The sequence below is a fragment of the Phaenicophaeus curvirostris genome, unplaced genomic scaffold (genome assembly GCF_032191515.1).
Source record: "Phaenicophaeus curvirostris isolate KB17595 unplaced genomic scaffold, BPBGC_Pcur_1.0 scaffold_519, whole genome shotgun sequence".
Lineage (NCBI taxonomy): Eukaryota > Metazoa > Chordata > Aves > Cuculiformes > Cuculidae > Phaenicophaeus > Phaenicophaeus curvirostris.
In genome coordinates, this window is record NW_027207083.1 from 14,726 (window position 1) to 32,289 (window position 17,564).

The 17,564-nt window shown below is 59.2% G+C and overlaps 1 protein-coding gene across 1 annotated transcript in view; it reads right to left on the reverse strand.

The window, feature by feature from the left end:
- Positions 1–15,750, reverse strand: part of NEURL4 (neuralized E3 ubiquitin protein ligase 4) — a gene marked incomplete at its 3' end in the record, with an annotated part of 29,853 nt that extends 14,103 nt beyond the window's left edge. Inside the window, 8 exon segments of the mRNA XM_069883078.1 lie at positions 1,337–1,409; positions 2,323–2,411; positions 3,227–3,338; positions 6,338–6,516; positions 8,898–8,963; positions 12,963–13,335; positions 13,337–13,366; positions 15,546–15,750. Of these exon segments, the coding sequence (XP_069739179.1) occupies positions 1,337–1,409; positions 2,323–2,411; positions 3,227–3,338; positions 6,338–6,516; positions 8,898–8,963; positions 12,963–13,335; positions 13,337–13,366; positions 15,546–15,731 (1,108 nt within the window).
- Positions 15,751–17,564: the final 1,814 nt, after the last annotated feature.

The following is a 17,564-nucleotide window of genomic DNA, read 5'->3' on the forward strand; positions in this document are numbered from 1 at the left end:
CTTCTCAAGAACCTCCTGGAGGTCCCTCAAGGCTCTAGAACCTTCTCAAGAACCTCCTGGAGGTCCCTCAAGGCTCTGGAGCCTTCTCAAGAACCCCCTGGAGGTCCCTCAAGGCTCTGGAACCTTCTCATGAACTTCCTGGACGTCCCTCAAGGCCTCGGGAACTTCTCAAGAACCTCCTGGAGGACCCTCAAGAGCAGAGAAGGTCAACATGGAGGTTCCTCAAGGCTCCAGGACCTTCTCAAGAACCTCCTGGAGGTCCCTCAAGGCTCCAGAACCTTCTCAAGAACCTCCTGGAGATCCCTCAAGGCTCCGGAACCTTCTCAAGAACCTCCTGGAGGTCCCTCAAGGTTCTGGAACCTTCTCAAGAACCTCCTGGAGGTCCCTCAAGGCTCTGGAACCTTCTCAAGAACCTCCTGGAGGTCCCTCAAGATCAGAGAAAGTCAACGTGGAGGTTCCAAAACGCCCCGGAACCTTCTCAAGAACCTCCTGGAGGGTCCCAGAGGCCACAAGACCTTCTCAAGAACCTCCTGGAGGTTCCTCAACACCAGAGAAGATCAACATGGAGGTTCCTCAAGGTCATAAGATGCTGTCAAGAACCTACTTGAGGTCTCTCAAGGCCCCGGGACCTTCTCAAGAACCTCCTGGAGGTCCCTCAAGGTTCTGGAACCTTCTCAAGAACCTCCTGGAGGTGCCTCAAGGCCAGAGAAGTTCCTTGTGGAGGTTCCTCAAGGCCCTGGGACCTTCTCAAGAACCTCCTTGAGGTCCCTCAAGGCTCCAGAACCTTCTCAAGAACCTCCTGGAGGGTCCTAGAGGCCACGAGACCTTCTCAAGAACCTCCTGGAGGGCCCTCAAGATCAGAGAAGGTCAACATGGAGGTTCCTCAAGGCTCCAGAATCTTCTCAAGAACCTTCTTGAGGTCCCTCAAGGCTCTGGAGCCTTCTCAAGAACCTCCTGGAGGCTCCTAGAGGCCATGGAAGGTTCTCAAGAAGCTCCTTGAGGTCTCTCAAGACCAGAGAAGGTCAACATGGAGGTTCCTCAAGACCATAAGGTGCTCTCAACAACCTCCTTGAGGTCCCTCAAGGCCCCGGGACCTTCTCAAGAACCTCCTTGAGGTCCCTCAAGGCTCCGGAACCTTCTCAAGAACCTCCTTGACGTCCCTCAAGAGCAGAGAAGGTCAACGTGGAGGTTCCTCAAGAGCCCAAGACCTTCTCAAGAACCTCCTTGAGGTCCCTCAAGCCCATGGAACCTTCTCAAGAACCTCCTGGAGGTTCCTCAAGGCTCCGGAACCTTCTCCAGGTCCTCCAGGAGGTCCCGGGGTGCCCTCGGCTCCCACCTTGGTCGACTCCGTTGATGTAGAAGTGAAGCGCGTGGTTGTGTTTCCTCCTCAGGCCGATGTGGTCGCCCTCCTGGGGGGGGGGTTGAAGATTTTGGGGTCACCCAGGGGCCCCCCCAAATCTCAGGGACCCCCCAAGACCCCAGGGACCCCCCTAAGACCCCAGGGACCCCCCCAAGATCCCAGGGACCCCCCCAAGTGTCTCTAAGGGGGCCTGAGGGGGACCCCAAAGCCCAGGGACCCCCCCAAAGGCTCTAAGGGGGGGACCCCAAATCTCAGGGACCCCCTCAAAGGCTCTAAGGGGGGACCCCAAATCCCAGGGACCCCCCCCAAGGCTCTAAGAGGGGACCCCAAATCCCAGGGACCCCCCCCAAAGGCTCTAAGGGGGCCTGGGGGGGACCCCAAATTCTTTTTTTTGGGGGGAGGAGCCAATTTTGGGGGGGTCCCAAGTTTTGGGGGGTCCCAGGGGTTTGGGGGGGGGGTCCTGGGGGTGGTTTTGGGGTTCAGGGAGTTTTGGGGGGGTCCTGGAGGAGGGTTTGGGGTTCCCAGGAGGGTTTTGGGGGTTCCCTGAGGGAGGTTTTTGGGGTCCCTGGGTGGATTTTTTAGGGGTTCAGGGTGATTTTGGGGGGTTCCCAGGGGGGTTTCAGGGTTCAGGGAGGGTTTTGGGGCTACCTGGGTGCGTTTTTGGGGTCCCTGGGTGCATTTTTGGGGTTCAGAGACTTTTGGGGCTTCCCTGAGGGAAATTTTTGGGGTCCCTGGGTGGATTTTTTGGGGTTCAGGGTGATTTTTGGGGGTTCAGGGTGATTTTTTGGGCTTCCCAGGGGGGTTTTGAGGTTCCCAGGGGGGTTTTGGGGGTCCCTGGGTGGGTTTTTGGGGTTCCCTGGGTGGGTTTTTGGGGTTCAGGGACTTCTAGGGGTTCCCCGGGTGGATTTTTTGGGGGTTCAGGGTGGATTTTTGGGGGTTCAGGGTGGATTTTTGGGGGTTACCTGCAGCTCATCGAGGCTGAACTCGCAATATTCGCGTCGCGTCCCCTTCCCGTTCGTGAGGATCCCGCAGCCGCTCATCATAATGGTCCCTGGAGGGGGGTCCCCAACATTTTTAGGGGATCCCCAACATTTCAGGGGGGTCCCCAACATTTTAGGGGGGTCCCCAACATTTTTAGGGGGACCCCAAGTCGAGAAAACCCCCCCAACCCCTTTTTTTTAGGTGGAAACTGAGGGAAATTAGAAATTTTGGGGGGTCCTGGTGTGTTTTGGGGGGTCCCCACAATCTTAGGGGGTCCCCACAATCTTGAAGGGGGGGTTGGGGTTTAGGGGGGACCCCAAAATTTTTTGGGGGGGCTCCAAGCAGCTGGGGGGACCCCAAAATCTCTTGCAGGGGGAACTCGATATCCAAGGGGGACCCTGAGGTTTTGGGGGGTCCTGGGGGGCTGGGAGGGTCCCCAATATTTTTGGGGGGGTCCTGGGTGGCTGGGGGGGGTCCCCAATATCTGGGGGGGCTCAGAGAGCTGGGGGGACCCCAAGATTTGAGGGGGGACCCCAAAATCTGGAAGGGACCCTAAAATCTTTAAGGGTTCTCTCAGCATCCTGGGGTCCCCATTGGTTTTGGGGGGTGTCTAGGGGGGTCCCCAATAATTTTGGGGGGGTCCTGGGTGGCTGGGGGGGGGTCCCCAATATCTGGGGGGGCTCAGAGAGCGGGGGGGACCCCAAGATTTGAGGGGGGACCCCAAAATCTGAGGGGAATCCTAATGCTTTTAGGGGTTTTCTGAGCATCCAGGGGGCTGGGAGGGTCCCTGGTTTTTCTGAGGGGGGGGGGAGGGGGGTCCCTGGGGGTTTTTGGGGTCCCCCAATTTTTTGGGGGGGCCCCCCCCCTTATTTTTGGGGTTCTCACCGGAGCGGAGGTTGGTCATGGTGGCCGGATACTCGAGGCTATTGGGGTTATGAGCCGTCACCCCGATTTCGATCGACCCCGACCACTTATCAACCAGTTTATCGATTCGGATCTGGGGGGGGGGGGAGAAAAAAAGGGGGGGTTAGGGGCACCCCAAAAGCCACAGAGACCCCCCCCGGAACCCCAAAACCACACCGGGAACCCCCAAAACCTCATCTGAACCCTAAAAACCTCCCTAGGAACCCCCAAAAAACCAATCAGAACCCTAAAAATCCCATCAGAACCCCAAAAAAACCCTCAGGGACCCCAAAATCCCCATCAGAACCCTAAAAAATCCCACCAAAACCCTAAAAAAGCTCCTCAAGGACCCCAAAATCCCCCTCAGAACTCCAAAAAAACCATCAGAACCCCAAAAAAGCTCCTCAGGAACCCAAGAAAACTCTCTAGGAACCCCAAAACCACCCCAGGAACCCCAAAATACCCATCAGGACCCCCAAAAAACCAATCAGAACCCTAAAAATCCCATCAGAACCCCCCAAAAAACTCTCAAGGACCCCAAAATCCCCCTCAGGGACCCCCAAAACCCCATCAGAACCCTAAAAACCTCCCTAGGAACCCCCAAAAACCCCTCAGAGCCCCCAAAAAACCGATCAGAACCCTAAAAATCCCATCAGAACCCCCCAAAAAACTCTCAAGGACCCCAAAATCCCCCTCAGGGACCCCAAAAACCCCATCAGAACCCTAAAAACCTCCCTAGGAACCCCCCAAAAACCCCTCAGAGCCCCCAAAAAACCGATCAGAACCCTAAAAATCCCATCAGAACCCCCAAAAAAACCCTCAGGGACCCCAAAACCCCATCAGAACCCTAAAAACCTCCCTAGGAACCCCCCAAAAACCCCTCAGAGCCCCCAAAAAACCAATCAGAACCCTAAAAATCCCATCAGAACCCCCCAAAAAACCCTCAGGGACCCCAAAATCCCCCTCAGGGACCCCCAAAACCCCATCAGAACCCTAAAAACCTCCCTAGGAACCCCCAAAAAACCCTCAGAACCCTAAAAATCCCATCAGAACCCCAAAAAAAACCCTCAGGGACCCCAAAATCCCCCTCAGGGACCCCCAAAACCCCATCAGAACCCTAAAAACCTCCCTAGGAACCCCCCAAAAACCCCTCAGAACCCTAAAAATCCCATCAGAACCCCCCCAAAAAACCCTCAGGGACCCCAAAATCCCCCTCAGGAACCCCCAAAACCCCATCAGAACCCTAAAAACCTCCATAGGAACCCCAAAAACCCCTCAGAACCCCCAAAAAACCAATCAGAACCCTAAAAATCCCATCAGAACCCCAAAAAAAACCCCTCAGGGACCCCAAAATCCCCCTCAGGGACCCCCAAAACCCCATCAGAACCCTAAAAATCCCATCAGAACCCCCAAAAAAACCCTCAAGGACCCCAAAATCCCCCTCAGGGACCCCCAAAACCCCATCAGAACCCTAAAAACCTCCCTAGGTACCCCCCAAAAAATCCTCAGAACCCCCAAAAAAAACAATCAGAACCCTAAAAATCCCATCAGAACCCCAAAAAAACCCTCAGGGACCTCAAAATCCCCCTCAGGGACCCCAAAATCCCCATCAGAACCCTAAAAAATGCCATCAAAACCCTAAAAAATCTCCTCAGGGACCCCAAAATCCCCCTCAGAACCCCCAAAAAAACATCAGAACCCCAAAAAAGCCCCTCAGGAACCCAAAAAAACTCTCTAGGAACCCCAAAACCACCCCAGGAACCCCAAAAATCCCATCAGGACCCCCAAAAAACCAATCAGAACCCTAAAAATCCCATCAGAACCCCCAAAAAAACCCTCAAGGACCCCAAAATCCCCCTCAGGGACCCCCAAAACCCCATCAGAACCCTAAAAACCTCCCTAGGAACCCCCAAAAACCCCTCAGAACCCCCAAAAAACCGATCAGAAGCCTAAAAATCCCATCAGAACCCCAAAAAAAACTCTCAGGGACCCCAAAATCCCCCTCAGGGACCCCAAAATCCCCCTCAGAACCCTAAAAAAACCCATCAAAACCCTAAAAAAATCTCCTCAGGGACCCCAAAATCCCCCCTCAGAACCCCAAAAAACCCATCAGAACCCCAAAAAAGCCCCTCAGGAACCCAAAAAAACTCTCTAGGAACCCCAAAACCACCCCAGGACCCCTGAAAACCACATCAGGACCCCAAAAACCCCATCAGAACCCTAAAAGACCCTCAGGAACCCCGAAAACCCCCTCAAAACCCCAAAATCCTACTCAGGGACCCCAAAAACCCCATCAGAACCCTAAAAATCCCATCAGAAACCCAAAAAAACCCCTCAGGGACCCCAAAATCCCCATCCTCTCAAGGAACCCCCACAACAACCCCAAGACCCCCATGATCCACCCCAGAACCTCTCCAGGACCTCCACGAAGACCCCAAGAAGCTCCTCAAGATCGTTGTGATGCTCTCAGGACCCCCATGATGACCCCAAGACCCCCAGGACCCCCCCTAGAACCTCTCCAGGACCCCCATGGTGACCCCAAGACCCCCATGATCCACCCCAGAACCTCTCCAGGACCCCCATGGTGACCCCAAGACCCCCAGGACCCCCCCCAGAACCTCTCCAGGACCTCCACGAAGACCCCAAGATGCTCCTCAAGATCCTTGTGATGCCCTCAGGACCCCCACGATGACCCCAGGACCCCCACGATCCAACCCAGAACCCCTCCAGGACCCCCATGGTGACCCAACACCCCCATGATCCACCCCAGAACCTCTCCAGGACCCCCATGGTGACCCCAAGACCCCCATGATCCAACCCAGAACCCCTCCAGGACCCCCATGGTGACCCCAAGATGTTCCTCAAGATCCCCCTGATGGTCTCAGGACCCCCACGATGACCCCAAGACCCCCTCCAGGACTCCCGTGATGACCCCAAGACTCCCTCCAGGACCCCAAGACCCCCATGATCCACCCCAGACCCTCTCCAAGACCCCCACGAAGACCCCGAGATGCTCCTCAAGCCCCACGCGACGCCCTCAGGACCCTTTCTGATGCCCCCAAGACCCCTCCCAGAACCCCCCGCAGATGCCACCTCGAACATCTCTCCGTCGCGGAGGGGCCTGTTGGTGAGGACGACGCCGTTGTTGAACTCGTCGAGGGGCCGGCGCCTCTCGGCCGTCTTGTGCCCGTTGCTCAGCTTGATGAGGGCGCCGCATTTCTCGTGGAAGAGAAGAGCCTCGTTGGAGAGGCCCCCGGGCGCCCACGACGAGCCTGGGGCACCAAGGGTTAAGCCACGCCCCCTAAAAATCAAGCCACGCCCCCCGAGAGGACACCCCCCCCCCCCAAACAGCCACATCCCTATGAGAAACCCCCCTCCATTCATTAAAGTGAATGGGATGGATAAGCCACGCCCCCTGGGCTTGGCCACGCCCCCAAGAGTCAAGCCACGCCCCCCCAACAGCCACATTCCTATTAGAGACCCCCCTCCATTCATTAAAGTGAATGGGATGTTTAAGCCACGCCCCCTGGGCTTGGCCACGCCCCCAAAAATCAAGCCACGCCCCCCGAGGACCCACCCACCCCCCTCTAAACAGCCCCATCCCTATGAGAGACCCCCGAGAGACCCCCCTCCATTCATTAAAGTGAATGGGATGGATAAGCCACGCCCCCTGGCTTTGGCCACGCCCCCAAGAGTCAAGCCACGCCCCCCCCACAGCCCCATCCCTATAAGAGACCCCCTCCATTCATTAAAGCGAATGGGATGGATAAGCCACGCCCCCTGGGCTTGGCCACGCCCCCAAAATCAAGCCACACCCCCCGAGAGGACCCAGCCCCTCCCCCAAACAGCCACATCCCTATTAAAGAGACCCCCCTCCATTCATTAAGGTGAATGGGATGGATAAGCCACGCCCCCTGAGCTTGGCCACGCCCCCAAGAGTCAAGCCACGCCCCCCAAAACAGCCACATCCCTATTAGAGACCCCCCTCCATTCATTAAAGTGAATGGGATGGATAAGCCACGCCCCCTGAGCTTGGCCACGCCCCCCAGAGTCAAGCCACGCCCCCCAAAACAGCCACATTCCTATTAGAGACCCCCCTCCATTCATTAAAGTGAATAGGATGGATAAGCCACGCCCCCTGAGCTTTGGCCACGCCCCCCAAGGTCAAGCCACGCCCCCTCCAAACAGCCACATTCCTATTAGAGACCCCCCTCCATTCATTAAAGTGAATGGGATGGATAAGCCACGCCCCCTGAGCTTGGCCACGCCCCAAAGAGTCAAGCCACGCCCCCTCCAAACAGCCACATCCCTATTAGAGACCCCCCTCCATTCATTAAGGTGAATGGGATGGATAAGCCACGCCCCCTGAGCTTGGCCACGCCCCCAAGAGTCAAGCCACGCCCCCCAAAACAGCCACATCCCTATTAGAGACCCCCCTCCATTCATTAAAGTGAATGGGATGGATAAGCCACGCCCCCTGAGCTTGGCCACGCCCCCCAGAGTCAAGCCACGCCCCCCAAAACAGCCACATTCCTATTAGAGACCCCCCTCCATTCATTAAAGTGAATAGGATGGATAAGCCACGCCCCCTGAGCTTTGGCCACGCCCCCCAAGGTCAAGCCACGCCCCCTCCAAACAGCCACATTCCTATTAGAGACCCCCCTCCATTCATTAAAGTGAATGGGATGGATAAGCCACGCCCCCTGAGCTTGGCCACGCCCCCAAAGGTCAAGCCACGCCCCCTCCATAGGCCCCACCCCCACCTCAAACAGCCACATCCCTATTAGAGACCCCTCTCCATTCATTAAAGCGAATGGGATGGATAAGCCACGCCCCCTGGGCTTGGCCACGCCCCCAAGAGGCAAGCCACGCCCCCCCAGCCACATCCCTATTAGAGACCCCCCTCCATTCATTAAATTGAATGGGATGGATAAGCCACGCCCCCTGAGCTTGGCCACGCCCCCAAGAGTCAAACCACGCCCCCTCAATAGGCCCCACCCCCCCCAAACAGCCACATCCCTACGAGAGACCCCCCTCCATTCATTAAGGTGAATGGGATGGATAAGCCACGCCCCCCGAGCTTGGCCACGCCCCCCAATGTCAAGCCACGCCCCCCCGAGGACCCACCCACCCCCCTCTAAACAGCCCCATCCCTATGAGAGACCCCCCTCCATTCATTAAAACGAATGGGATGGATAAGCCACGCCCCCTGAGCTTGGCCACGCCCCCAAAGGTCAAGCCACGCCCCCTCCAAACAGCCACATTCCTATTAGAGACCCCCCTCCATTCATTAAAGTGAATGGGATGGATAAGCCACGCCCCCTGGGCTTGGCCACGCCCCAAAGAGTCAAGCCACGCCCCCCCAAACAGCCCCATCCCTATTAGAGACCCCCCTCCATTCATTAAGGTGAATGGGATGGATAAGCCACGCCCCCTGGACTTGGCCACGCCCCCAAAGGTCAAGCCACGCCCCCTCCATAGGCCCCCCCCCCCCCCGCCTCAAACAGCCACATCCCTATTAGAGACCCCCCCCCATTCATTAAAATGAATGGGATGAGGAGGCCACGCCCCCTTCCATTAAAGCCAATGGGACCCGGAGGCCACGCCCACTCGGTTGGCCACGCCCCCTCCCCAGGCCACGCCCCCCACTCACCCTCCGCGGGATCGAGGCTGTCGGGGAACTTGTCCGGCCGGGGCTGGGGGGGGGCGGGGGGAAGGGCTGGAGGGGGGAAACCAGTAACAGCCCGGGGACCCCAAAAACCCCCTCAGGGACCCCCAAACCCCCTCAGGGACCCCAAAAACCCCTCAGGGACCCCAAAAAACCCCTTCATTCACCCCCAAAACCCTCCCCTCGCACCCCAAATCCCCTCATTGACCCCCAAATTCCCCATCAGGGACCCCAAAATCCCCTCATTGACCCCCCAAACCCCCTCATTGACCCCCAAAACCCCCTCCACGCACCCCAAATCCCCCTCCTTGCCCCTCAAAACCCCATCAATGCACCCCAAAACTCCCTCAATGCCCCCCCAATCCCCCTCCCCACACCCCAAATCCTCTCGATGCCCCCCAAATCTCCTCATTCACCCCCAAAACCCCCTCATTCACCCCCAAAATCCTCTCCTTGACGCCCAAAACCCCCTCAGGGACCCTTGAATCCCCCTCATTGACCCCCAAAACCCCCTCCCCACCCCCCGAATCCACCTCACTGACCCCCAAAACCCCCTCATTCACCCCCAAATCCTCTCATTGACCCCCAAAACCCACTCAGGGACCCCTGAATCCCCCTCCTTACCCTTCATTCACCCCCAAATCCTCTCATTCACCCCCAAAACCCCCTCAGGGACCCTTGAATCCTCCTCATTGACCCCCAAACCCCCCTCATTCACCCCCAAATCCTCTCATTGACCCCCAAAACCCACGCAGGGACCCTTGAATCCCCCTCATTCACCCCCAAATCCTCTCATTCACCCCCAAAACCCCCTCTCCATCCCCCAAAACCCCCTCTCCATCCCCCAAATCCTCTCACTGACCCCTAAAACCCACTCAGGGACCCTTGAATCCCCCTCATTCACCCCCAAATCCTCTCATTGACCCCCAAAACCCCCTCAGGGACCCTTGAATCCCCCTCATTCACCCCCAAAACCCCCTCATCCACCCCCAAAACCCCCTCATTCACCCCCAAATCCTCTCCTTGACCCCCAAAACCCCCTCTCCATCCCCCAAAACCCCCTCATTCACCCCCAAATCCTCTCATTGACCCCCAAAACCCCCTCAGGGACCCTTGAATCCCCCTCATTCACCCCCAAACCCCCCTCATTCACCCCCAAATCCTCTCATTGACCCCCCAAACCCCCTCAGAGACCCTTGAATCCCCCTCATTCACCCCCAAACCCCCCTCATTCACCCCCAAATCCTCTCATTGACCCCCCAAACCCCCTCAGGGACCCTTGAATCCCCCTCATTCACCCCCAAAACCCCCTCCCCACACCCCAAAACCCCCTCATTCACCCCCAAATCCTCTCATTGACCCCCGAAACCCACTCAGGGACCCCTTGAATCCCCCTCCTTGACCTCATTCACCCCCAAAACCCCCTCATCCACCCCCAAATCCTCTCATTGACCCCCAAAACCCACTCAGGGACCCTTGAATCCCCCTCATTCACCCCCAAACCCCCCTCATTCACCCCTAAATCCTCTCATTCACCCCCAAAACCCACTCAGGGACCCCTGAATCCCCCTCCTTGCCCCTCATTGACCCCCAAAACCCCCTCATTCACCCCCAAATCCTCTCATTGACCCCCAAAACCCACTCAGGGACCCTTGAATCCCCCTCATTCACCCCCAAACCCCCCTCATTCACCCCCAAATCCTCTCCTTGACCCCCAAAACCCACTCAGGGACCCTTGAATCCCCCTCATTCACCCCCAAACCCCCCTCATCCACCCCCAAAGCCTCTCATTGATCCCCCAAAACCCACTCAGGGACCCTTGAATCCCCCTCATTCACCCCCAAACCCCCCTCATTCACACCTAAATCCTCTCACTGACCCCCAAAACCCACTCAGGGACCCCTGAATCCCCCTCATTCACCCCCAAAACCCCCTCATTCACCCCCAAAACCCACTCAGGGACCCCTGAATCCCCTTCCTTGCCCCTCATTCACCGCCAAAACCCCCTCATTCACCCCCAAATCCTCTCATTCACCCCCAAAACCCACTCAGGGACCCTTGAATCCTCCTCCTTGACCCCCAAGCCCCCCTCATTCACCTCTAAATCCTCTCATTGACCCCCCCAAACCCACTCAGGGACCCCTTGAATCCCCCTCCTTGCCCCTCATTCAACCCCAAACCCCCCTCATTCACCCCCAAATCCTCTCATTGACCCCCCAAACCCCCTCAGGGACCCTTGAATCCCCCTCATTCACCCCCAAAACCCCCTCATTCACCCCCAAATCCTCTCATTCACCCCCAAAACCCCCTCTCCATCCCCCAAAACCCCCTCATCCACCCCCAAAGCCTCTCATTGATCCCCCAAAACCCACTCAGGGACCCTTGAATCCCCCTCATTCACCCCCAAACCCCCCTCATTCACACCTAAATCCTCTCACTGACCCCCAAAACCCCCTCAGGGACCCTTGAATCCCCCTCATTCACCCCCAAAACCCCCTCATTCACCCCCAAATCCTCTCATTGACCCCCCAAACCCCCTCAGGAACCCCTGAATCCCCCTCATTCACACCCATACCCCCCTCATTCACCCCCAAACCCCCCCTCATTCACCCCCAAACCCCCTCAGGGACCCTTGAATCCCCCTCATTCACCCCCAAACCCCCCTCATTCACCCCCAAATCCTCTCATTGACCCCCAAAACCCACTCAGGGACCCTTGAATCCCCCTCATTCACCCCCAAACCCTCCTCATTCACCCCCAAATCCTCTCATTGACCCCCAAAACCCCCTCAGGGACCCTTGAATCCCCCTCATTCACCCCCAAAACCCCCTCATTCACCCCCAAATCCTCTCATTCACCCCCAAAACCCACTCAGGGACCCTTGAATCCCCCTCATTGACCCCCAAACCCCCCTCATTCACCCCCAAATCCTCTCATTGACCCCCAAAACCCCCCTCAGGGACCCTTGAATCCCCCTCATTGACCCCCAAACCCCCCTCATCCACCCCCAAATCCTCTCATTGACCCCCCAAACCCCCTCAGGGACCCTTGAATCCCCCTCATTGACACCCAAACCCCCCTCATTCACCCCCAAATCCTCTCATTCACCCCCCAAACCCCCTCAGGTACCCTTGAATGCCCCTCATTCACCCCCAAACCCCCCTCATTCATCCCCAAATCCTCTCATTGACCCCCCAAACCCCCCTCAGGGACCCTTGAATCCCCCTCATTCACCCCCCCAAACCCCCCTCATCCACCCCCAAATCCTCTCATTCACCCCCAAAACCCACTCAGGGACCCCTGAATCCCCCTCATTCACCCCCAAAACCCCCTCTCCACACCCCAAATCCTCCTCATTCACCCCCAAATCCTCTCATTGACCCCCCAAACCCCCTCAGGGACCCTTGAATCCCCCTCATTCACCCCCAAACCCCCCTCATTCACCCCCAAATCCTCTCATTGACCCCCCAAACCACCTCAGGGACCCTTGAATCCCCCTCATTCACCCCCAAACCCCCCTCGTTCACCCCCCAAATCCTCTCATTGACCCCCCAAACCCCCTCAGGGACCCCTTGAATCCCCCTCCTTGCCCCTCATTCAACCCCAAAACCCCCTCATTCACCCCCAAAACCCCCTCAGGGACCCTCGAATCCCCCTCATTCACCCTCAAACCCCCCTCATCCACCCCCAAATCCTCTCATTGACCCCCAAAACCCCCTCAGGGACCCCTTGAATCCCCCTCCTTGCCCCTCATTCAACCCCAAAACCCCCTCATTCACCCCCAAAACCCCCTCAGGGACCCTTGAATCCCCCTCATTCACCCCCAAACCCCCTCATCCACCCCGAAATCCTCTCATTGACCCCCAAAACCCCCTCAGGGACCCTTGAATCCCCCTCATTGACCCCCAAACCCCCCTCATTCACCCCCCAAACCCCCCTCATCCACCCCCAAATCCTCTCATTGACCCCCCAAACCCCCTCAGGGACCCTTGAATCCCCCTCATTGACCCCCAAATCCTCTCCCTGACCCCCCCAACCCCCCCAAATTACCCGGCAGGGGCGGGAGCGGAGGTGCCGGAGGCGGCGGGGGGGTCACGGCGGCCGTTTCGGGGTTGGGGGCCACGACGGTGACCTGGGTGCATTTTCCGTACAAATCGACGACGGCCCAAACCCTCGGGGGGAGCCCGGCGGCCGCCACCCCGAAATCGCGCCCGTTGACCCAGAGGCGTAACTCGCCGGCGGCCGTCGCCTGCACCCCGACTCGATCGCCCTCGCCCAGGGCGTCGAGGTCGGGGCCGAAATCCTCGCGGAGGGAGCGGCCGTCGCGGAGGACGGAGCAGCCGGACACGATCCACGAGCCCCCCCGAAGCCCCGTGGCGCTGCTGGGGAAATCCAGCTCGGCCGGGTCCAGAGCCGTCACCCCCGACTTCGATGGAGCCGCTCCACGAGTTCACCTGAGGGAGGGGGAAGGGGTTAAAAAAAGGGGCTGGGGGTGTTAATAGGAGGAAATTGGGGGGGGTTATGGGGTTCCCGGGGGGGTGAAATGGGGGAAAAGGGGGAGAAATGGGGGGTTAAGGGGGAGGGAAAGGGTTAATGGGGGGGAAATGGGGGGTTAAGGGGGTCCCGGGGGGGGATACTGGGGGGTTAAGGGGGTCCCTGGGGGGTTAATAGGGGGAGTAATAGGGAGGGAAAGGGTTAATGGGGTCCCTGGGGGGGGTGAATGGGGGGTTAAGGGGGAGGGAAAGGGTTAATGGGGGGAAATGGGGGGTTAATGGGGTCCCTGGGGGGTTAATGGGGGGGAAATGGGGAGGGAAAGGGTTAATGGGGGGAAATGGGGGGTTAAGGGGGTCCCTGAGGGGGAAATGGGGGGTTAATGGGGGAAAAGAGGGGTTAATAGGGGGAGAAATGGGGAGGGAAAGGGTTAATGGGGGGAAATGGGGGGTTAAGGGGGTACCTGGGGGGGTGAATGGGGGGTTAATGGGGTCTCGAGGGGGGGGAATGGGGGGTTAAGGGGGAGGGAAAGGGTTAATGGGGTCCCTGGGGGGGGTGAATGGGGTCCCTGGGGGGGTAATAGGGGGAGAAATGGGGAGGGAAAGGGTTAATGGGGGAAATGGGGGGTTAATGGGGTCCCTGGGGGAGTGAATGGGGGGTTAATGGGAGAAAAGGGGGGTTAATGGGGTCCCTGAGGGCTTGATAGGGGGAGAAATGGGGAGGGAAAGGGTTAATGGGGTCCCGGGGGGGGGGAAATGGGGGGTTAATGGGGGAAAAGGGGGGGGAAATGGGGGGTTAATGGGGTCCCTGGGGGGGTAATAGGGGGGGAAATGGGGAGGGAAAGGGTTAATGGGGGAAAATTGGGGGTTAATGGGGTCCCGGGGGGGGGAAATGGGGGTTAATGGGGGGAAATGGGGGGTTAATGGGGGGGAAAGGGTTAATGAGGGGGGGACTGGGGTTCGGGGGGGGCTCCCAGTGCCTCCCAGTGTCCTCACGCCCCTCCCAGTGCCCCCCCCCCCATCTGCCACACTGACTCCCAGTTGCTCCCAGTGTCCCCCAGTCCCTTCCCAGTCCCTCCCAGTTACCCTCCAGCCCCCTCCCAGTTCACTCCCAGTCCCCTCCCAGTGCCCCCTCCTCCCTTCCCAGTGCTCCCAGTTCCTCCCAGTCCCCCCCTATTCCCCTCCCAGTCCATCCCAGTAACCCTCCAGTCTCTCCCAGTCCCCTCTATTCCCCTCCCAGTCCCCTCCCAGTTCACCCCTAGTCCATCCCAGTCCATCCCAGTCCCCCCTAATCCCCTCCCAGTGCCCCCTCCTCCCTTTCCAGCGCTTCCAGTCCCTCCCAGTGCCCCCCCATTCCCCTCCCAGTCCCTCCCAGTGCCCCCCATTCCCCTCCCAGTCCCTCCCAGTGTCCCCCATTCCCCTCCCAGTCCCCTCCCAGTCCATCCCAGTGTTCCCCTCAATTCCCCTCCCAGTCCCCCCCAGTCCCCTCAATTCCCCTCCCAGTCCCCTCCATTCCCCTCAATTCCCCTCCCAGTCCCCCCCAGTCCCCTCTATTCCCCTCCCAGTCCCCTCCATTCCCCTCAATTCCCCTCCCAGTCCCCCCCAGTCCCCTCAATTCCCCTCCCAGTCCCCTCCATTCCCCTCCCAGTCCCCCCCATTCCCCTCTATTCCCCTCCCAGTCCATCCCAGTCCCCTCCCAGTCCCTCCCAGTCCCCTCTATTCCCCTCCCAGTGCCCCCCATTCCCCTCAATTCCCCTCCATTCCCCTCCCAGTCCCCCCTATTCCCCTCCCAGTCCCCCCCAGTCCCCTCCCAGTCCCCTCTATTCCCCTCCCAGTCGCCTCCATTCCCCCCCCAGTCCCCTCCATTCCCCTCCCAGTCCCCTCTATTCCCCTCCCAGTCCATCCCAGTGCCCCCCATTCCCCTCAATTCCCCTCCCAGTCCCCCCCATTCCCCTCTATTCCCCTCCCAGTCCCCCCCAGTCCCCTCCATTCCCCTCCCAGTCCCCTCTATTCCCCTCCCAGTCCATCCCAGTCCCCCCCATTCCCCTCAATTCCCCTCCCAGTCCCCCCCATTCCCCTCAATTCCCCTCCCAGTCCCCCCCATTCCCCTCCCAGTCCCTCCCAGTCCCCCCCCCCCCCCCACCTTCCTATCGATGCGGACGGTGAAGACGCTCCCGGGGGGCAGCGGCTCCCGGCTGAGGACGAGCCCGTGGTTGAACTCCTGGCCCGGTTGGGCCCGGGCCGCGCTCCTCCCGCCCTGCGACAGCGACACGAGCTTCCCGGTGCGGGGGTGAAGCTCCCCGGGACCCCCGGGACCCGGCGCCGCCATCGCCGCCTCCTCCCCCTCCTCCTCCTCCTCCTCCCGGCCCCGCCACGGCCGCGCTTGACGGCTTCCCCCACCCCTCCTCCCGCCTTTTTCCTTTTTTTCGCGACACTTTCGCGCGCTTGACGGCAGTGTGGCGCCTCGACGCGGTCTCCGAGCCGTTTCCGCCACACTCGCGCTTGACGGCTTCTCTCCCCGCCTCCCGCCTTTTTTTTTTTGCTTTCGCGACGCTTTCGCGACACTTTCGCGCGCTTGACGGCAGCGTGGCGCCTCAACGCGTCTCCGAGGAGTTTCCGCCACCTCCCAGTTCATCCCAGTGCCTCCCAGTTCATCCCAGTGCCTCCCTAGTACCCTCCCAGTTAATCCCAGTTCATCCCAGTGCCTCCCAGTTCATCCCAGTGCCTCCCTAGTACCCTCCCAGTTAATCCCAGTACATCCCAGTGCCTCCCAGTTCATCCCAGTGCCTCCCTAGTGCCCCCCCAGTTCATCCCAATTCATCCCAGTGCATCCCTAGTGCCCTCCCAGTTCATCCCAGTGCCTCCCAGTTCATCCCTAGTGCCCTCCCAGTTCATCCCAGTGCCTCCCAGTTCCTCCCTAGTGCCCTCCCAGTTCATCCCAGTGCCTCCCAGTGCCTCCCTAGTGCCCTCCCAGTTCATCCCAGTGCCTCCCAGTGCCTCCCTAGTACCCTCCCAGTTCATCCCAGTGCCTCCCAGTTCCTCCCTAGTGCCCTCCCAGTTCATCCCAGTGCCTCCCAGTTCATCCCAGTGCCTCCCTAGTACCCTCCCAGTTAATCCCAGTACATCCCAGTGCCTCCCAGTTCATCCCAGTGACTCCCTAGTGCCCCCCAGTTCATCCCAGTTCATCCCAGTGCCTCCCAGTTCATCCCAGTGCCTCCCTAGTGCCCTCCCAGTTCATCCCAGTACATCCCAGTACCTCCCAGTTCATCCCAGTACTTCCCTAGTGCCCCCCCAGTTCATCCCAGTGCCTCCCAGCTCATCCCAGTGCCTCCCAGTGCCTCCCTAGTGCCCTCCCAGTACATCCCAGTACCTCCCAGTTCATCCCAGTGCCTCCCTAGTACCCTCCCAGTTAATCCCAGTACATCCCAGTGCCTCCCAGTTCATCCCAGTGCCTCCCTAGTGCCCTCCCAGTTAATCCCAGTACATCCCAGTGCCTCCCAGTGCCTCCCAGTGCCTCCCTAGTGCCCTCCCACTTCATCCCAGTACATCCCAGTGCCTCCCAGTTCATCCCAGTGCCTCCCTAGTACCCCTCAGTACATCCCAGTTCATCCTAATGCCCCCCCAGTTCCTCCCAGTTCATCCCAGTGCCTCCCTAATACCCCCCAGTACATCCCAGTTGATCCTAGTGCCCCCCCAGTTCCTCCCAGTTCATCCCAGTGCCTCCCTAATACCCCCCAGTACATCCCAGTTCATCCTAGTGCCCCCCCCAGTACCTCCCAGTTCATCCCAGTGCCTCCCTAATACCCCCCAGTACATCCCAGTTGATCCTAGTGCCCCCCCAGTTCCTCCCAGTTCATCCCAGTGCCTCCCTAGTGCCCCCCCAGTACATCCCAGTTCACCCTGGTGCCTCCCTCGTGCCCCCCCGGTGCCTCCCAGTCCCTCCCAGTCCCTCCCAGTTGTCCCAGTGCCAACCCTTGCCCAAGCCTCCCCAGAGCCCCCCCTTGCCCAACCCGTCACCTTTGCACTCCCAGTGCTCCCAGTAACCCCCCCCCCGGCTCCCAGTATCCTCCCAGTACCCCCCCAGTCCCCCCCTCCAGCTCCCAGCACCGTCCCAGTAACCCCCCCAGCTCCCAGTACCGTCCCAGTAACCCCCACTCGAGCT